Here is a 21133-nt window from a genome sequence, read left to right on the forward strand (position 1 = left end):
AGCCCCCTCGTCCCAGCTGCGGCTGCCATTCGTCAGCCTCTCCCGTCACAGTATGTCTCTGCTACCCCGACCGGCGGTAGGACTCTACGCAGAAGTTAGCTACCCGGAAAATGAACCGACTCTTGCATGATGCGGCCCCGGACCTGCAGGCTATCCCGTCCTCACTGACATGGCTCGCTTTCGCTACAAATGCGGGTTCTCCCCGCGCGGCCAGGACGCTTGGCCTTCGCTCTCGGCTTCCTTCTGAAGAGCAGGCCAGGTCGCCGTCTTGTGTCAGCCGTCTACAATGAAGGCCGCCGTCACCCTTCTGAGCTTGGCTGTTGCCGGTGCCGCCGCCGTCGGCAGCAGCAGCACCAGCACATGGTCTGGTTGGGGAGGCAACTACCTGAACAACCACTGGGCCGCTGATAATCATGACCTCAACTCGACCACCGTCAGCTCGCTTTCCCTTCACTGCAAGATCCCGGACTCGGTTGGTCAGAGCGCGCCACCTGCAATCAGGGGTGAAGTTGCCTACTACCCCACGTACAATGGCTCCTTCGTCGCCCTGAACTACAGCTCCTGCGAGGTGCTGTGGAGGATCAACGTCACTCAGGTTCTCGTCAACTTCCGAGCTATATCGGCTCTACAGTTGCTCGTCAATACCCCCATTTCTCGGACGTCCCCCCAGATCGACACGGCAAACAACGTCATCTATTTCGGCACTCAGATCCATGCGCTGCTCGTCGCTGCCGATCTGACCTCGGGGACCGTCCTTGGCGTGACGCAGACCAACCCGCACGAGCTGGCCACCATCACCACAAGCCCGACCTTCTACGACGGCCTGGTAATCGTCGGAGTCTCCAGCGGGGAGGAGGACGCGGCCTTCTTCAGCAACGGCACCTATCAGTGCTGCAGCTTCATCGGCAACGCGGCGGCCTTCCGCTTCAAGCGGACCGGCCGCTCCACGGGCAGATTCACCACCATCTGGAACGTCACCACCATCCCCACCAACCTCCCGCCTGCCAACGGCACGTCCCAGTGGTCCGGCGCCGCCATCTGGGGCAGCCAGCCGTCCATCGACGTGCGCCGCCGGCAGGTCTTCTTCGCCACGGGCAACATGTACTCGGTGCCGGACGCGTACGCGCACTGCGTCGACGACCCGGACGTGCACTGCTTCCCGTCCTACATCTGGCAGGAGTCCGTGCTCGCGTTCGACCTCTACACCGGCCACGCGAACTGGGTCCGCCGCCTCGACAGCCTCGACGCCTGGACGCTCGTGTGCGGCGGTGGCGGCCTCCCGCGCAACACCACGCTGTGCCCGCAGAATCCCGGCACGGACGCCGACTTCGGCATGGCGCCGACGTTCATCCCCGGCGGCAGCGGCAGCCGCACGCCGCAGGGCCGCGACCTGCTGGCCGTGGGCCAGAAGTCGGGCGTGCTGTACGGGCTGGCCGCCGACTCGGGCGACGTGCTGTGGTCGACGCTGACCAGCCCCGGCAGCGAGCTCGCCGGCCTGTCGTGGGGCGTCGCCGCCGACGACCGCCGCGTCTACTACACGGGCATCAATGACGGGCAGAAGACCTGGGTGCTGCAGCCGCAGAACACGACGGCCGTCAACAACAGCATCTTCGGCGCCGCCGATCTCCGCGACGGCTCCCTGCTCTGGCAGATCCCCGTGCCGGACGGCGACTTGTCGCTCGTGATGCCCGCTGTCGTGGGGGATGTGATCCTCACCGGCTCGACGGGGCCCTTCGCGTTTTCGTCTCCGGGCCCGGGTGCGCTGTTGGCGCTCAAGCAGGACACGGGCGAGGTGTTGTGGAGCTATGAGTTGGTTGGGGGCTTCCAGGGCGGTGTTGCCGTGCAGGGGAAGTATGTGTTCCTGGGGACCGGCTATAAGGGGGGCACCGGAGGCGCGTTCTGGGTGTTCAAGGCCAGCTGAGCCGTGCACGTACTAGAGTAGCTATGTGCGTCGGTCCGGAATGTCACGTTCAAGCAGTGTATCCCCCTGCCCTTGAGGGTCCTATGCGTCCGAAATCTGGCACCTTGGTATGTCCCATTGCTCTTAGACGCCGCAGATGTTCTCACCTCGCTTCCTCGCCGCCTTTTCCATCCCTTAGACCTCCTCCACCTCCTCCCATACCGCAGCCTCCGTGGCCTCTTCAATCCTTTCGTCGTCCATATCATCATCTTCTTCGCCAGCAGAGTCCAACACGATAACCTCACCCTTCCTAACCCCCTTACCGCCACGCTTCGCCTTTTTTCGCTTCCGTTGCCGACGGCCACCACCACCACCATCACCACCCCCGCCACCCTCAACCTCTCCCTCCCCGGCCTGAGCCCCCTCCTCCTCTCCTTCCTCCTCCTCCCCATCCTCCTTATCCTCCCCAATCCCAAAAAGCCTAGCAATCTCCTCCATCGTGAGCGCGGTCTTGTGCCCCGGGTCCTCCTGCAGCGCGCGCGCGATCTCGCGGTCTTTGGACTCCTGCATGGAGAGCAGCGCCTGGTCGATGCTGTCCTTGACGACCACCTTGACGAAGTGGGTCTCCTTGCGCTGGCCGATGCGGTGCACGCGGCCGAACGCCTGCGTCTCCATCGCCGTGTTCCACCACTGGTCCACCGAGATGACGCGGTTGGCGAAGGCCAGGTTGAGGGCGAAGCCGCCGCAGCGGAGGGAGGAGATCTGGAGTTTTTAGTAATATTTTCAGGGTGGTTAGAGTGGTTAGGAAGGAGTTCGGTCATGCGGAGTGGGAGGGGATAGGTAGGGTATGAGACTAGAAAAGAGACAAAGGGCCGGCCTTACCAGCACTTTGATGTCGGGCTTGTATTGGAAGTCGGCAATCGCGCCGCTCTTGTCGTCTGTGCTGAGGTCGCCGAAGTAGTAGAGGAAGGGGATGCCTTCCTCGTAAAGCATGCGCCCGAGGATGCAGGCCAACTTGGCCCAGTTGACGAAGACTGAGAAAGTCAGTGGTGGGGTTGGTGCACGTAGAACCAAACAGCCGCCTGGGGTGGAGGTTTCATACCGATGATCTTGTCGTCGGGCGCCTCCCGCTGCCAGATCAGAATCTGGTTCTTCACCGCGATCGTCTTGGCGCTGGCCACCAGTCCTTTGTTAGGGAAGCTCTTGTCGTATTGCTCAATCCACTTGGAGCGGTCCTTCATCTTGGGCTGGACCCATCTCTCGTCGTCTCCGACCTGGCGCTCCTTCTTTCTCTTCTTCCTTGTCTTCCTCGCCGACTTCCCATCAGCGGCTTCTCTGTCACTCAGAGCTTCGCCGCTGGCGCACTCAGGCTCCTGCAGGTCTACCGCGCCGTAGATAGCCGCCCTGCACGTCGGACAGGCTGGCCTCACCTTGAGGGCCTCGGTAATGCACTCCTTGCAGAATGCATGTCCACACTAATAATGGCCAGTTAATTAACCAGCATGAGGCGTATTGTGATAAAGGCTGGCTTTACCTCGGTGATTTGCGGGTCCACGGGAGGCTCATAGCAAGCCCTGCATAAGACATCTTGGATCGTCGTTCCCGCTTCCAACTCAGCGAGTTCCTCGTTCATGTCAAATTCGAATCCGAAGCGGCTCTTTCCAAAGGTGGGGCCCAGACCGTCCGCCTCGGTGCGGCCCTCGTACTCCATGTTCACCCAGTGCTGGACTTGGCGGTGCATCGGCGTCTTGCCGCCGATAGCGGCGAGCTGTTTGCGGAGGTACGTGAAGTCTTCAAGCGTAAAATTGTCCTTCAGCACGCCTTCGAGCAGGAGCGGATGCGCCACGGCCTGGCGCAAGCGGGTTAGATATGCCAGATACGTGCTCATCTTCTTGTGAGCGACCCCCGCCTTGATATGGGAACTCAGGTTATCCCGGAATCGAGTCTCCAGTCGCCTGTGCCTGTTATTAGACGTGGAGCTGAAACATGGGCAGAGCGATGAAAAGTGGAAGAAGGACAGGTAAACAAGAAGGGATCAGGGTCAGTAGAACAGCGAAAGAGAAGCCCTACCGGTAGATAAGCCGCTCTTCTACGGTCAAATCCACCCAAATCAGCTTTGGCGGGTGGGTACGAGGAATCTCGAGAATCGGGCGGCCGAGAAAGTGATCGTCGACGTGTCTGCATGAGACTGTGAGCGCTTCCCTTCGAAACCGTAGTGCGGTTCCTCTCGTCATACCTTCGAAGCATAATGCTGGTGACGACGGCAGCCATCCTGTTTCGCGCATCATCCTTGCGCCATGTGTAGTCAGCAGGTTGCGTAGCGCGAAAGGAACTTGGATGTGAGGACTCAGCATACAGTTTGCAGGTTCCCGAACTGCTTCGCGAATTCGTTGCGGTCCTCGGCCCAGTGGGCACCGAGGAAGCGGAAGAGAGAGTAAAATTCTGTCCGAGAGTTGACTCTGGTGAGAACCACGAGGTCTTGATAACCAGACTAGGGAGGCTCGAAAGAGGCCACGTACCGTCGACGGAGTTGTGGAGAGGAGTCCCGCTCAGGATCCAACGGTACTTGCTCGTAAGATTGATACATGCTTGTGCGGCTGGCAGTGAAGGTTAACCCGTTAGTTAGTACGTGAAACCGAGGATTTGGGGGGGGGCAGACGAACTTCTGGTGTTGGGGTTTCGGATGGCGTGGCCCTCGTCGAGCACCACGCGAAAGAACTCGGTGCCAAAGAGCTCGCCCAGTAGCGCATCGAACTCCTTGGCCCATTCCTCGCCATCCAGCTTCCTGCCAGCAAGGCATCTCAGTTCCTTCTCAGACGGATAGGCTCTGGCGACCTCCTGGTAGCTCGCAAGGCTGTTTGGTTACGTCCTAAGGTCAGAGTCGCCGCGGTCGTGCTGCCTTGGGGTCCGACTTACATCACATCGGCGCTCTTCCACATCCACTCTTCGAGCTTCTGGCTTTGCTTGAAGTGGTGTATTTTTGAAATGAAAGATTCTTCGCAATGTGTCAGTATCTCCCTCTTCCACTGGTCGATGGCAATAGCCGGCGCCACAATCAAGGTCTGGTGGCGTCCCGCCCGGACGTCCTCCTCGCTGGGTCGGTTGGCTGACATGGCCGCCAGCATCTGAACCGTTTTGCCCAGCCCCATCTGGTCTCCCAGAATCCCACCATACGGACCGTGGGGTGAGAACTCTTGACGAAGCATCCACGAAACGCCCACCAGCTGATGGTTGTGCAGAAGCGTCTTCATGCCTGGGAGCTTCCATTGGCCGTTGACTGCCCGAGCCTGTCGGAAGCCAAAGGATCGGGCGGCATCATTGAGGATCTTCAGATCCACAGGCCTGGACCGCGGGTTGGGATTGCTGCTGATCTTGAAGAGGAAATCTTTCATGGCCTTGAGTTGGTCAACCCGGTTCGTCGCCTGGATCGGGCCGGGCATGGCAACAGCCCCCTGAGCAGCCCTCGCCATGATGGGGTTAGTATCCTTCAACATCCGCATCAATTTGCTCTCTCTGGCTTTGTCTTGCTTTGTGGCGCCCCGTTTCTGTGCTTGGCCGACCGGACGCTTTCTGTTATGTGGTGTGTCCAGGACATTGCGCAATCCAGAGCCTTTCTCCGCGTATTCGCGTTCCCAATACTCCTTCGCGTTCCGGGCTGGTTGTCTTCGGGGTTTGTTGGCTTTCGCAACACCGGGCTGCAGTTGAGTCGGCTCCGAGGCGCCGGCACCGGCCAGGTCTAAGCTGGGCGCAACACATCCCTGCGCTCCCTGCCCCTCCAGCGTATGGTTGATCTCTCGCTCGATTGGCATGTTTTCGCCGGATCCGCTGCCCGGAGCTTCTGACAAGGAGCCCAACCCGGGCCCTTGTTGCTCTGCCATGCGCTCGATCGCGGCGATCCTCGCGGAGGTCTTGGCCAGAGCCACCTTGTCCGCGAAGGTGAGGGATCCTTGAGCTTTGAGGTCGTTAAGCTCGTCTAGCCGTATGTATAAGCGAACCAATTCGTCCTCCGGTGGCTCGTGCCAGTCTCCGTCACCCAGACTACTGATGTTTTCCCCACGATTGCCGAGACCTGGGCGCTCCGTCCCGGCTGGTCCTTTCTTCTGTCTTCCACGGCGACTCGGGGCTGGGCGCCGACGCTTTCTCGGTCTCTCCCCGTCAGAGAGAATGGCGTCTTCTGACACCACAAAGTCTGGGTCAGCCTCCTTCTCGTGAGACTCTGACACCAAAGAGACAATGTCATCGTCTTGGGGTTCTGCTTTGATCCTGACTGAACCGGTGCAGATGATATCTGGGATGTCGCGTGGTCGAGGTTGGTAGTTGGCGAATTTCGCCATAGTTTCGGCCGGGATGTCGTGGCTTTCCACCATTCTGCAATCGTCATCGTCACTGCGGGCATCATCTGGCGGGTTCCGGCGGCCATCAGACTCGACGTCGCGGCCGGCATCGCTCCTAGTTCTGCTCCTGCCGTCACTTCCATCCTCGCCCCCCTCACTCTCCTCGCTCTCGCTTTCCCCCCCATCATCGGTCTCCGAGTCATGCTCCTGACTGAGCTCATCGTCGCCCTCGTGCTGGCTCTCATCCTCCACCTTGATTTGGTCCTGGTCGACGAACAAGGCCTCGCCGCTGGCGTCGTCGCTGACTGCGTCCGATTGATCGCTCATCTCACCAGCGAGTTGGTTGGTTCCCTCTTGGGGTTCCTCTTCAGCCATTTGGCAGTCCGGCCTCAATATCCACTTCAGTGACTGACTGTGGGATGACGCTGATAATCACTTTGTTAATGATCTGGATACAGTAAAAACAACGCTTGCGGTTAGAAACGCCCTCGTACAAGAAGAAAATAGGACACGTTCTCACCTCTCTCGCTTTCGAGCTGCCCGAACTATTTCGCACAGTGTTTGGCCGGGCAATAATTGGAGGCCTCAGTAGGAAAGCCGTCAGTCTCGCGGAATCTGGGAATAGTGAGTGCTGCTTGAACGACAACAACAGTTAATTTCTGCGGTTGATATCCATGACCTGAATTAAGAGAATGTGCTGGCGAGGGAGATCGCACTCCCATCTGCGAGAGAAGGCGATGAGAGAAAATGGAGCGGCTTGAATAAAGCAGCAAAGATATTTGAGACGATTGCCGAGCTTGCAAAATGAGAGAATGGCAACATTTAAAATAAGGCGTCTTAGCACGGTGATCGACCGGGAATGACCGTCCTTCCGCGCCGCTGGGATTGAGGAAGGAACTCATCAAGTCGGTGGCAGGAAGTAGAAAACAAAACGATCGGCCGGCAGTTCGTCGACTGATCGAGAGAAACTGTGCCACAAACTGGCAAGGAACAAACTGGAAAAGAAGCAGGAACACCTTACCTAAGGCACTCTGCGGGGAGCGGAAGAATATGAGGGAACCCCGTGGAGAAAGAAGTGAGGTAATGGTCCGAGCTGGACGATTCCCAAAGACAGCAGGCGTTTATCAAAGTCGGTTTGCTTCTTGTTGCATCAAAAGAATCTCTGCCTTCCGCTTCTTGAAATCCGAGTCAGGCGGAGTTGAAGACGGTGAGGTGGAAGCATCCGTCGTTAAAATTGGCGAACTGGCGCCCCTACTTTTTCCGAAGAAGGTCGAATTGCGAGGGAAAAAGAAGTCCTATGAGGTCAACTTTGGAAAGGCAAGGCGAGCAGGTAGGTAGGTGCCTTGGCATCTTGGTAAGACCTTGTTAGGGTCCCATCACAGCGGCGCGTACACTTGGACGAAGGATGTGTCTGATATGGTGCCTGGATTTTCCTCCAAACTTCATTCAAGGCTTTGTGAACTCCGCGCTTCAGCTAAATTGGGCTCTGTCGTAATCAGTCATCTAGCGCTGGGTCACTTGGTCCCCAACGGGGAACTCTTCGCTTCCCGGCCACCCCTTTGCCCTCTCGAGCCCGTCCCTAGAATGGTGCATTCCCCCTGCACCCAGACTTCCGCTCTGCGCCACCCAAGAATTGGATCTGGGATCTGGCTCGGCTCGTCACTAGTTTCTCCGCCTCCGCTCCTGCTGCTTTCTCCCCTTAGACCGCCCCGCCCCTGCCGTATTGCTGAGCGGGAGCGATGGCTTTGGCGGCCGGGCCCAGAATCCTGCGCAGCGTGGCAGTCATGGCTTCGAACACCGCCAGCGCGTCCTCAAGGCCGCTTCTGAACTCGTCGGCTGTTGCCTCAGCTGCCTTGGCCTCTCGTTCGACTGCCCGCAGGCTCTTGCACTGAGCTTTGATCTTGGCCCGCAATGCCTCCTCCATGGCATCCATGCGCCGGGCCCTTTCCTTCATGACAATGGCCTCGGCGTGTAGCGCAGCGAGTTCTTCTTTCGCCTGCGTCAAGGCTCTCTGATGTTCCTCCAGCTGGGCTCGGAGTTGTTCGCAACCCTCACAGTGATCCTGGGCAGGTCGCCGACGCAGCCGTGAGCTGTCGGTGTCCTCGGAGGTCGCCGTCGGCATCGTGCGATGGCTTGCGCCGTTTGCTGGAGGGTTGGAGATGTGCTGATTTCGTTCCTCGCTGATCATCCCGGTTATCAGCATTCTCGGAGCTTCTTTCTGCTCCGCTAGTGCTAGGTGTCATCTAATGCGAAGAATCAGCACAGAACCGAAGGCTGACAATACTGCCCCAACCCCGATGGAGCCTAGAAGGTCGCGAGCATGCGTTGAAAGAGAAAGTCGTGAAGGGATACTTACCGCTGGAATGCCGGATCGAGCGTCAACTCTAACACCTTTGGAATCGCTCATCAGCGGCTTGACGACTATGCAGTCTTCCGCGGGCACGTCCAGGTGCGTGGAAACTCGCCGCTCCATGTTGGGCGACATTGAGGAGAGGCGTGTCAGCAGCAAGGCGCGCCCAGAAAAGTCGGCAGGGTTGGGAAGAGAGAGCGGGGTTGAGGAGGGTAGGAAATGAAAGGAAGTATCGGGAAGGTTGAAGAGGGTAGAAAATGAAACGGGAGTATCGAGAGGGAAGGCGTGAAAAATTCCTGCCTCAAATCGTTCTGGCAACCATTTACCCACAAGGAAGTCTGGGGAAGCGTCGGTATGCTCAGGCAAAATTAGGTAGGTAGACAGTGATGTTTGAGGTCTATCGATAACTCGATACAGAGCTCTCGTTGTTGCTGAATTAAAAGATACCTTATGCATGGCAGAGCGTGTCACTTATGACGAGATCCTACCCCATGTTCTGGCTTGGGAAGTGGTTCCTCCATGCACCAAAGCGTGCTCACTTATTATCCATCGCTAAAGCCCAGTGATTCCTTTCGGGATGTGCCAACGGTAAAGGAACGTTATCCGTGAAACCTCCACATGGTCAAGTCTCTGAGGGAATGCTAGTGCCTGAACGCCTTGACCTGGCCTACGACGGGAGCCAGCCTCAGTGGCTGGGTCCCATCATGCGACCAATGCGACTTTCAAGGGAACGGGCCAAGGCATATTTGCCATGAAAGTCAACGAAAGAAGTACTGGAAGCAGGAGAAGAGAAGGAATGAACAAAGGAAGGAAATGAGAGGACTGTGAGGAGAAAAGACAGGGAAAACCAGACCGTGTTCTTAGTAGATCCTGAGGTCTGACATAGCCAGAGCCAGGGGAGCACAGCTCGACGCAGTTGAGACGCGCAACCCTGCCATTTATAAGGCAACCAACATATCTACCAGGGTGACCTATAAAAGTGAAACTCTACATCATCAGTTGGCAACTTGGTTTCCGTTGGCAGGCGAGTCAGGCTGCGAGTAAATCATGAAATAATCGGTGAAAAGACCCGGGCCGCCGTACTGCGAGTCATCCTGGGTGAGCTCGCGCTCCAAGCGAAAGCCTAGCCGCTGATAGACCGGCACGCCGGGTTTCATGGCGTGGACGAAAATGTCCAGACCTAGCTTTTCCGCCTGCTGCATCCCACTGCGGACCAGAGCGGTGGCTATGCCTCGCCTCTGATGCTTCGGATGAACCGCAAGGTAATCCAATACTGTTCTAGAAGGTAAGCACACTCTGTACTTTCTCAAAGACATTACAAATTCCCCTGTCTGCGTTCTTGACCGAGAAAAATACAGATATGAGATCGAGGGTACCCTACTCATATACGGCTTGCGGGCCAGCAGCTCATCCTTGATCTCGCGTATCGCATCCTGAAGCGGGTCCGAGGTGCTGTCGGGGTCCCACACGGCCGTGTCTGCCACGCGCGATATTTCGGCCTCCTCCTCAGCCGACACGGCTGGGACTTGAGCCTCGGGCCACGCGGGAGACCCGTCACCCTGATGATCTCCAGCAGTGTTGACCGTGGCGTAGGGCTCGGGAATCGTCCACCGGGCGTAGCCCAGGATCTCGCCCGTGGCGGTGTCGACGGCCTTCTGGTGCCGCGCCGTCGTCCGGTTCCGCAGCAGGGTGCGCGGGTACCGGAGGGCGACTTGCGAGATATGATACTCGAGCGTGCGGTGGCGCCAGTCAAGCCGCCAGTGAGGGTCCGCCCAGAATGCGGGGATGTTGGTCGCCGCGAGGGCTGGGCCGTCGGCAACAGTCACCTGCGTGATTGTGAAGCCGTTGTTCGGTCTGTCCGGAGCCGTTTCCACGGGGATTTGGGTGGCCATTCTGCTTGGTATTTCTGTGGCAGTTGCGCTGAGTGTTCCCACGCTTTCGTGACAACAGGTTAGCAGTCGCTGAGAGCCACAACATGCATCATGTTCAACACCAGCCAGGTACGCAAGAGCAGCGGTAGAGCGGGGTTAACGTGCTGTACCCTTATGTATTGTAATCAACTAGGTGGATACAGACACCATCCTTTGAAGAACACGAGAGCATCCCCCGCCCCTTGGCCAATGGCCTGTCTGGAAACGCTTCGCACGTCATGCTTCCCTGCATTTACACGCGAAGGAACGGCATGAAATAGGAAGGAGCCAAGACAGGCCACGGAAAAGGAGCGCTAGGATTGTTCACTAATCCCAGCAGGATAGGATTGGTCTTCGTTTCACACCACGTTTTCATCGCTCCATGTTTATCTTTGCCCAGAAATCCTTGCCAGTTAGCGATCTTGGGGTCGCTCCCCTGATCCCACACGATTGAGAAGTCGAGAGTCTCCGTACTCTGTCGGGTAACATTGGATAGCCAGGCAGCCATGTGCAGTCACGAGCGGGTTGCCGGGTTGCCCAACTTAGTAGTGAAAACCGAAGTCCCTGCTTCGCGGTAGCTACGGTACGGATAACGCTCTTGGTAGCTGAGCTGGCCCGTCTCGGAACCGGTTCAGCCTTCCTCATCTCCCAGATGGCCGTGCAAAGTTCATGTGACTTGAGATTATGTGTGCAGCCATCGGAAGGCAGCGGAACGGAAGCTGTCCAGTGCTCGCTCTGCGACTGCGACTGAACCCAACAAGATATGCTTCCAGTGCCAGGATTGACATCGGCGGGCGCCGTGTGGTCAATTCGAGCCCAAACAACCGGTTCAAAAAGCCAGGCCGCTTGTTGAAGGATTGGTATTGTCCCAAACGTCCCCGTTGCGGTTTTTCCACCGTCGAAGAACAGAGAGGTCAGACTTGGGATGGCATGAAATCCGGGTGGCTATGGAAATCGTGAAACCGACAGTTGCTGGCTCAATAGGACTAAAAGATGACTTGGCCATAATGTAAGGCCAGCTTCAGGATGCCATGGACGTCATTACCCACTCTACGGCACACAATGAGCGGTCCAAAATTGAAGCAACTGATTAGACGATGGGATATTTCCTTCCTCGCTAAGGTGACCTCCCTGGTCTTTATGGCCCGTCCCCAGCCGGTCCAGAGTCCGAAAACGGGGTGTCTGTCCTGAGCTCAACTCCCGGACATACCTGACCGCCCCCAGCGTTACAAGGAGTGTAAGCGAGAAGCGCCAGGATGCCGGTTAGTATGCACGGGTAAAAATGATATCTGTAGTATCAGTCCCTTTCACAGGTACGTCCATTCCAGTCCCAGCCCGAATGAAAATGAACCTCGGGACCCCTCATGACCCCGCATGATTCCCTTGCCTCCTCTCCATTCCCTCACTTCTCCGCCGAGTGTACTGTGTGCTCACTCAGACACAGGACACAAATCGTAATACCCGTCCGCGTTGTTCCCCCACCAAGTGGGGAAGGGCACGGAAGGGCCACCTGCACCAAACACGGCGAAAGACAGAATGAAGAGGGCGAACAGGCTGGCGCCGTCCCAGGCGCCGGTGATGAGGTACGAGTAGTCCTTGAAGATGCGGGGGCGGTAGTTGCGCAGGTAGAACTGCACGAAGAAGCCGCCGATGACCTGGCTCAGGATGACGCACGTCTGCGACGCGTTGTACGGGATGTAGCCGGCGTACTGGATGAACTGCGGCAGGTTGATCTCGTACAGCGAGAAGTTGCGGATCTTGGGGACGAACTGTGGAGATTTGGGTTTCAGCTTCCGCTCGGCCCTGCGTCCTGGCAGCTCGCCCACAGAGAGGGGCGGTTTGGAAAGGGAGGGAGGGAGGGAGGAGGGTGCGTGAACTCACGTGGGCGACAATGCGGTGCACGACCACTGCGCCGGCGCCGATGGCTAAGCCAATGGGCACCATTTCGTACTTTGTTCCAGCCTTGTACATGTACTTGGCCAGAGCCCAAGAGATGGCGTTGGTGTTGTAGCTCTGCATCGTGGCCCCGCTCCAGGAGCTGTTGCCGTTGGAGTTGACGAGCAGGTCCCGGTTGCCGTTCACGATAGAGATCATGACGACGTAGTTAATGAAGCCGCCCAGGATGGTGCCGTACATCTGCGTGAGGAACATGACACGCGGTGGAATCTTGACTGGAAAGGGGTGGCATTGCGGAGTTAGTCATGCGTGGCGTGCATAAGGGAAGATTCGGATGGGGTTTGGGGAGAAACTGAAAGACGAAACATACGGTACTCGCCCATCTTGAGGTCACTCGACAGGTTGACAGCGTTGGAGATGACGTTGTGCGACCATGCGGCGAAGTACATGTTGCCGACGGGGCGCTCGGGGAGCATCAGGCCGGCCATCATCTTGGACAAGTTGTTCGTGGCGATGCCGTTGCCGTAACGCGAAAACAACAAGGTGCTCTACGGTACGAGGCGGACATTAGCGACTCGGCTCAGGGGTATACATCAGGTTGGAGAGGGGAATGGGTAGTCTTACAAAGGGAGCCACGATGATGCCGAGCAGCAACGAGACGATGTAGGCCCACGCTGGCATGGTAATGTTCTGCGTCGTGACGACGATCAGGCCGAGCACGAAGCTGATGACCAAGACGGCAATGTACCACCACTGCGGGGCCTCCTTGTAGTGTTTGACCATGTGTTCGTGGTGGCGGTCGTCGTGCCTCCCGGCTCTGGCGCTCTTGAACGCCCTGACAACGTCGCCGCCCCAGAAGAGGATGCAGTGGACAATCAGGGCACCGATCTGCGACGCCGTTAGCGAAAGACGGCCGAGCAGGAAGTAAAGGAGGACCTGGGACGCACCGCGGCGTTCGCCATGAGCATGGCGTATGCAAAGCTTCCGGAGAGCTGAGGCACGCCATGTTCCGCAAAGGCCTCTTGATCGAGCACGCCTCCCTTGAAAACCTCCGCCACGGGGTAATTGTGGCCGGTCGGGGTCAGCAGCCGGGTCGACATGAACGGCAGCGATCTCGCACCCCATGCGTTGTTGTAGTAGATTCCGAGCATGGCGGCGTAGCAAACCAGGTAGCCCAGCGCGGCATGAGCCTGCAACTTCAGGGGGAGCGACGTGTTGAACGAAGTGAGCTGGAAAGGTCTTGGTTAGCTCCAATCTGTCCCGCGAGTTTCTTAGCTACAAGGGCAAAGGGCTAACTTACATATTGCCAATCAAACGACAGATTGAGGATGCCCAGACCCTCGTTGTTCACGGAACCGCCGAACAAGTTGGTGAGGATGGCCGCCTTCTCGCCGGTGGCGTGCATGGCAGCAAGACACGGGATGGAGACGGCATTGAGCCAGGGCCAGATGTAGGCGGGGAGGAACTCGTACACGAACATGGTGCCAAAGGCAATCCAGAACCAGCGCAGCGGCTTGGAGTCCTTGAGGTTTTGCCAGTGGAGGCCTTGCAGCGTCTTGACGGTCGGGAGGTTGCTCCAGTAGACGGCTTCGACGTGCCAGACGGTGATGGGGCGCATCAAACCGCAGAGCCCGTAGCCGAAGAGGCCGATGGAGATGACGGCCAGGATGACGGTGACGGCGCTGAGCGGCAGGTCGTAGAACAGATCCTGAGCGGCGAAGACCTGGACGCTGGCGGCGGCATTGGACGCCGACGTGGCCGTGATGGCGCAGATGGCATGTTCCTTGAGACCCCAAGGCCCTGGGTTGATAAACTTCGCGATCAAGATCCCTAGCGGAGGCCTGCCCTGCCCGCCTCGTTCGCGCCATCGTGCCACAAGGTGGTCGCCGCGGGGAAAGACGAAGGCCCACGCTTTGCCCAAGAAGTATGCGATGAGGACGATGAAGGTGCCCTGAATCGTAATGACCGTCGGTTTGAACTAATGCTGTTCGTTAGCACACTCGGCGGTCCCGGGAACAGCGGCCGTGCCTGCTCAGGGAATAAATTACCAGGTAGATCTGGTACATGACAGCCTGGAAGCACGCGAGGATGGTGGCCAGAAACAGGCTTCGGAAGGTCAAGGCAGGATCGCCATCATCTCGCATGGGCAGCAGATGGGCGGCCGCGTCGGCGCCCGTGATGATGATGTGGCCCTCGTCGTCGGTGTCCTTGTCCTGGCTGCTGGCATGGTCGAACGGAGGGGTCGCCTCCTTTATTTCCGGAGAAAGAGAGCCGCCATCTTTTCCCGAGGCCTTCACGGCGTCGTCGTCGGTGGAAAGGCCCTTCTTCTCGCTGACGGCCTCGTCCTGCTGCGGCGTGGGGACCGCGAGGACGGTCGTGGTGGGGTCAGGGCCAGACATCTCGCGATGTGCTTGTCGACCTTGCCGGCCGAAGGCGCTGAGTAGTGTACAACGGTTAGGGGCCGGGATCTGACACAACTTGACAGGCAGGTCTCAACGCAGATCATCGCCGGCGGAACGCCACGATCCGACCACGCGGAATATATCTATGTCCCGCGCGGTCCCCCGGGGCGTTCCATGGTTGCCACCCTCCGCTCCTGCATGCGAACTGGCGACCGGTGGTGCAATCGGACCCATGGCTTGTGCATCGCACAGAGATCGCTCTTCTCATTCGCGAATTGGCTGATAGCCCGTGTTCCCATGGAGCCGTCTGGGCCGTGTTCAACGACCTTCCAAAAGCGGCATGCGCTCCACGACCCCGGCACATGGCCACAGGGGGCAAACCTGCCCGTTGGGAAGGGTCCCGCCGGCCGTTTTTCCCACAGTTGCTATTCACGTTTCGGTCCCAACGGCATCTGGCTCCACCGTTGGGGGGCATACTATCGGTGCTGGCCCTTTTTACGGTACTCCTTCGCTGGGCTCGGGTATGGTGTCATCTTGGTGATATGTGTTATCACCTTCCCAATGTGTGGTTGTAATTGACACTTTCCCGGCAGCTTGCATCTTCCGGATCCCTCGGGTTTCTTGGCACTCAGTGTGCACAGTATGCAACTCTGGTTCCCTGTGTCTCGGGTGGTGTCGCAGATGGCGCGGTCCAGATATCCAGGTGGTGTCTTGCGGCCGAGGGGCTTGGCTTGCCAAACACATACCAGGTAGGTCGTCTGTAAGTGGTAGCGCACGCGGTAACCAATCACCTGGTGTTTTGGGAGCCTGCCCAAGGGCCAGAGTTTGGATTAGTATAGTACTAGTCTAGTACTGACCCTGTACTAGTACTATACTAGTCTAGTATAGTACTGAGGCAGTACTAGTACTAGAGTACTAGGCTAGTAATTAGTAAAATACTAGTGCATTTTAGTACTATTTTAGTACTACTCTAGTACTACTCTAGTACTACTTTAGTACTACTTTAGTACTACTTAGTACTACTTTAGTACTTTTTAATACTTCTTTATTATAATTAATACTACTTTAATACTACTTTATTTTATTATTACTTTAATATTATGTCAATACTATTTTAATACTATATAAATATTATTTTAATATTACTTTAGTAATATAATAATACTATATTAATACTACGTTAATACTATTTTAATACTATTGTAATACTACTTTAATACTACTCTAATACTACTTTAATATTACTTTAATACTATTATAATACTATTTTAATACTATTGTAATACTACTTTAATACTACTTTAATACTATTGTAATACTATTTTAATACTATTATAATACTACTTTAATACTACTTTAATACTACTTTAATATTGCTTTTATACTACTTTAATACTATGTTAATACTACTTTAATATTACTTTAATACTATTTTAATACTATTTTAATACTATTTTAATACTATTTTAATACTATTGTAATACTATTTTAATACTATTGTAATACTACTTTAATACTACTTTAATACTACTTTAATATTGCTTTTATACTACTTTAATACTATGTTAATACTATTGTAATACTATTTTAATACTATTTTAATACTATTTTAATACTATTTTAATACTATTTTAATACTATTTTAATACTATGTTAATACTACTTTAATGCTAAATGAGAGTTATTGAAGGTTTTTATAAAATTTCTAGCTAGCTAATAACAAATATCTAATGCAATTCCTCTTTCCAACAGTTACTATATCTGCATCTTTTTACAATATACCAATGACGTTTAAGATCCCTCTTTGTATTAAATAATCGTTTACAATCCTTTCTATTGCAATGCCACATCATTTTATTACCCTATAAATAGTTAATAATAATATAAAAATAGCTAATAAAGTTAATGGGACTTACAATTCTTATAGAGTTAGATACTATATCAACTGACCGACATCGATTATATTGTTGCCCTTAGGAAGTAGTTTAGTAAATAGGTTAACATCTATATATTAGTATTTAGTATCTTTTTACTTTTATATATACTTTGTTTATTCATTTGTTAAACGTTTTCAGAGTTATCGTCATTCTTAAACTTTGGAATATCTATATATATAAAAGTTAATAAATAATATATAGATATAGATATAGATATAGATATTACTATACCTTTTTCTAGACTTGGTTTATTTATAAATGCATCTTTATGCTTAAGCTGAGGTAGAGAAGCTATATTATCTGTTGTAGAATCTATATATATAGTCTTAGTATATAAATATAATATTAGATACTAGGATAATATAATACTTACAACTCTTAATAATACTCTCGATGCTTAAGCTATTACTAATAGCTTGGAGCTCGTTGGACCACCAAGTAGGATCAATGGAGTTAGACCCTTCAAAGGCCCAGATTGTATAACTCCATTTATAGCCTTTAGCATCCTATTAAGATATTAGTAAAAGTATATTATATCTATTACTTATATATAATATTTACCTTATAACACCTATATTTTATCGTATATATATATGAATTCTCCTTTGAACACTGTTGCTATAGAAGAAGATTAGTTAATATAAGAGTAATAACGATATTTATATTAGTATACTACTTACTTTATACTCCAAGTCCTTTCGAAATAGGATAAGATCTGTTACTAAATCGAAAAATAGCATATGATCGGCTGGAGATAGAGCAGTCGCAATAAAACGATTTTTTAAAAGAGTATATCGCTCAAAAAGGGTAATAGGAGTTGGGAAAAGATCAGTAATAGGCTCGACAATAGTAGTCTCCATTGTTATACGAGGACAAGTTGAGATAGTAGTAGAGATAAGCTGATAATATTGGTATAGTAGCTTGATTTCACTTATAGTAGCTAAGAAAACTAAAGTTTAGAAAAGTAGAAAGGAAGGTTCAAGGCTTTATATAGACTTTAATTTAAACTAATCATTGTATTCTTAAATATAATATTGTTATATTTATCTAATTATAGACTTTAATATAAAGATAAAACTTAATATATTTAATATATATTGTAAGTTAGATCTTAGTTTTATAATAAATATAATTTCCTATTTGCTTTCTTTATCTTTTAATAATATTGCTAATATAATACTATATATAGCTTTAGTTTATACTATACTTTCTATATTTATATAAACGTTAGTTTATTTAATATTATAAACATAGTTTTTATTAAATATATTAAAGGTAAATAAAGGTTGAAATATATATATTATTACCTAATCTATTATCTATATATATAATAGTTTATAAGAAAATATTTAGAAGCATAATTATTTATAGTAGAGTAAGATATACTTTAAATTTAAAAGCTTATTTATTTAGGTTTTACTAATAACTTACTCTTATATATATTTATACTCGATTTGTAAAGACTTAGTTATATTGCTTTTCAATAATTTTAGAACTATATAACTAAATTAAAATTCTTTAGTACTATACTTATATACTTTAATAGTATAGTAGTATTCTCTTATACTAGGTTAGTACTCTCTAGTACTAGATTAGTACTTTTAGTACTGGATTAGTACTTTTAGTACTGGACTAGTACTTTAAGTACTCGACTAGTACCTAACTTTAAGTTATTATAACTATTGCAATTTAATAGTTATTATATAGCAACTTTAACTATATCAATTTTAATATAATAATAATGCTCTTAAGGTATTAAATATATTATCTACTATTATTATTGTACTTCTTCTTATAAATATATAAGATTTAATAACTTTATATTTATATTTCACAGTATATACTTTAAGCAATACCTCTAGTATATATACTTTTTAAATATATAAAAAATTAAATAAAATTACTATATACTTTATTAGTTATTCGAAGTTATTAAAATTGCATTAGTACTCTAGTATTTTCCTAGTACAGTACTAGACTAGTACTAGTACTAGGCTAGTCTAGTACTCGACCTGTACTAGTACTAGTACTAGTCTAGTACTACTTTAGTACTACTAATTAGTACTGTACTAATTCCAAACTCTGCCAAGGGCCCAGCGGCACCAATTTTGGTAACCTTGCCGGGGCCGAACGCTCCCTTCTCCTGCCGGGAGGCAAACCGCATCGAATCCACGTTATGCGCGGGCGCGACGACCAGGGAACAACCCGCACAGCAGTTAGCTTTGGGCTGCGCGGCAAGTTCAAGCAGGGCAAAATCGTCCAGCGGTAGGTCCCGCCCATCGTTTTCGTCCCCACACAGGGCTGCCTCGAGCGTCGTGTTGAGGCCGAGCTCGATCAGCAGGACGTCCATTACGAAAAGGATGATTCTGTTGCGGATGAACCTCGGGGCGTGGACGGTCCCAGGAGCTTAGTCGCTACTCTCTCGTGTAGCAGAAGCGCTCGCCGGCTAGGATTTCAGAACGCGGGAAATGCTAACAGGGGAGGGAAGGGGGTTGAGGCCGGTCCGCAGGCTCAGCTGGCTTGCCTTGCCCTGAGCCAAGGCGCCCTGCATAAGTATTGTACTGTACTGCCCATGTTGATTGCTGCTGCAATAAGGAATGCATTGCGCCTGTACAGTGCTAGCGTTTAACGAGCGGCATCGGATGCGACTGTGTTCGAAGAAGCGACAAGTGCCGGGATGCGCCGAAGGCTCAGCCTTCCCGCCTCATTTGAACCAGCATTTGCAAAAAGCTGAACTAACCCTTCTAGCAACCGATCATTTCCTGCAAATATAGGTATGCGAAGTAATGTAACATGCACGACATGCGGCTGGCCATGAGTTGGAGGGGACCTCGGAGTGATGATTACCCGGAGCAGTGCTCGCAGACGTGCATCTCGGGGTTGAGAAGCACCAGATCCCGCTGTCTGATCACTTGCCCAGTACTAGGTACCATCTTTCTCTCGTGACACCAACAGAGGCATCCAGGTTGGGTGCTAACGGTGGCTAGGCGAGCGTTGTCTCTTTTCTCGATGATACGGGCGAGAAGCTGATATCCTTCTCGAGATTCGACCACTGAGCATCTTGCTGGCAAGAACAGCTCGTAACGGCTTCACCAACTACTTCCCTAGAGCACTGTCAGCCGAGGAGATCATTGTCCCATAGAGACTGGGAGCAAACCAAATGGAAGCTATATCTCGTGCCGGGCCCTCAAGTTTCAGCCCCCCTCCCTTCTCTTCCAGCCAGTCTCCCATCCAAAGCGAAACTCAATCTTATCGCGTCAAGAATTTAGAATCCATATACTGTTAAAACGGCTACATGAGCTGTCTCCCCCTGAAACGTTCATTATGCACATTAGTTACTAACATGCTTTCCTTCAATCGCCTTAGGTTTACGCTAGAGCGGCTGCGCGAGCACGGTCGCCCGGTCCCGCGGGCAGCACCCACGCAACCCGCTGCGAGCGCCAGTCCTCCGTGTCGTCCGAGCCCGGCTCCTCCGCCAAATTCCCCCTCGCCGATCCCCCCGTTGCCGATTCCCCCCGTCCGGACCATCCCCCCCTCCCCCCCTTCCCCCGTCCCCCTTTCCCCCGTCTCCCAGGGGGACGCGCCCCGTCAGGCTCTCCAGCGACAGCCGGTAGACGCGGCGCCAAGTCCCTTCCGCCCCCGTTCCCGACCGCACGCTACAGACGGCTATACGGCACATGTCGACGCCAACAGGGAGGAGTTCCGTCGCTGTGGCGACATTATGTCGACCTTGGCGAATACCAACGCTACCTCGTTTCCCACCTCCTAATACCCCCTCCCCCCCCCACCCCCCAACGCCATCACGCCTTCTTCCTGACACTCGCCGGCCCTGTCTCCCGCAACTCGTGCCGGAACCGCCGCTCTTTGTCGCCCACCGAGGCCGTCGCCCACAAGCGCCGCAACCCCGCCGAGCCCTCGCCTCGGGGACTTCGCGACTTTCGACCACCGCCCGCGCGCGGAAGATCTTCTGCCGGAGATGGGAGGAGAGGTGGGTCGGGACGGCGAAGTCATGTTCGACGAGGAGGAGGAGATTGGCGAGTAGAGCACACGCGTCGCGCCTCGGTCTTTTACTCGCCTCACTTCTTCGCATTCCCTCACTCCCCAACCTCCCTTCCCCCAAATTTTCTCAATTTTTCGTTTCCTTACCGTTCTTTTTTTATCCATTTCTTTGAGTATGCCAAAGGCAACTCGACCACTGTTAGCGTCATGTCGTTAGTCTGTAGTTTGAATTCAATGCGCGTTGCCTCCGCTTCCTGTTCTTGATCGGCCCATCATTGTAACGCGCGTCGCCCCACTCCCGCTGGAACTCGCCAAGCGATATCTGGAGCATGCTCCCCACTTGTTTGGCGTAACGATTAAACTTGTCCAGATGTGTATCCGCACTGTCTAACTTGAGAACCGCTC

At 52.7% G+C, this 21133-nt stretch overlaps 5 protein-coding genes across 5 annotated transcripts; 1 reads left to right on the forward strand and 4 right to left on the reverse strand.

Annotated features, from left to right (window-relative positions):
- Positions 1-286: 286 nt before the first annotated feature.
- Positions 287-1921, forward strand: THITE_122540 (uncharacterized protein; the record flags this gene model as incomplete). The annotated part of the gene is made up of 2 exons (XM_003657015.1): positions 287-1657; positions 1781-1921. 2 exons carry the CDS (start codon positions 287-289, stop codon positions 1919-1921), a joined length of 1512 nt encoding a protein of 503 aa, XP_003657063.1.
- A 393-nt stretch (positions 1922-2314) lies between these two features.
- On the reverse strand, positions 2315-6546 carry THITE_2024021 (uncharacterized protein; the record flags this gene model as incomplete). Its single annotated transcript, XM_003657016.1, has 8 exons — positions 2315-2662; positions 2783-2934; positions 3003-3375; positions 3435-3809; positions 4427-4497; positions 4564-4754; positions 4817-5641; positions 5756-6546. Coding segments are annotated over 8 exons (3126 nt in total), but the record flags the coding sequence as incomplete, so codon positions are not given.
- Positions 6547-7933: 1387 nt separating this feature from the next.
- Positions 7934-8707, reverse strand: THITE_2092235 (uncharacterized protein; the record flags this gene model as incomplete). The annotated part of the gene is made up of 2 exons (XM_003657017.1): positions 7934-8452; positions 8591-8707. 2 exons carry the CDS (start codon positions 8705-8707, stop codon positions 7934-7936), a joined length of 636 nt encoding a protein of 211 aa, XP_003657065.1.
- Positions 8708-8965: 258 nt separating this feature from the next.
- Positions 8966-10587, reverse strand: THITE_2122428 (uncharacterized protein). Its single transcript, XM_003657018.1, has one exon. The coding sequence runs from the start codon at positions 10474-10476 to the stop codon at positions 9580-9582; it is 897 nt and encodes a 298-aa protein (XP_003657066.1). The 5' UTR covers positions 10477-10587; the 3' UTR covers positions 8966-9579.
- Positions 10588-11924: 1337 nt separating this feature from the next.
- THITE_2056274 (uncharacterized protein) lies at positions 11925-14789 on the reverse strand (the record flags this gene model as incomplete). Its single annotated transcript, XM_003657019.1, has 7 exons — positions 11925-12263; positions 12376-12665; positions 12761-12938; positions 13015-13278; positions 13338-13619; positions 13691-14368; positions 14439-14789. 7 exons carry the CDS (start codon positions 14787-14789, stop codon positions 11925-11927), a joined length of 2382 nt encoding a protein of 793 aa, XP_003657067.1.
- Between the last annotated feature and the right edge of the window lie 6344 nt (positions 14790-21133).

This window comes from Thermothielavioides terrestris, chromosome 5 (genome assembly GCF_000226115.1).
Source record: "Thermothielavioides terrestris NRRL 8126 chromosome 5, complete sequence".
Lineage (NCBI taxonomy): Eukaryota > Fungi > Ascomycota > Sordariomycetes > Sordariales > Chaetomiaceae > Thermothielavioides > Thermothielavioides terrestris.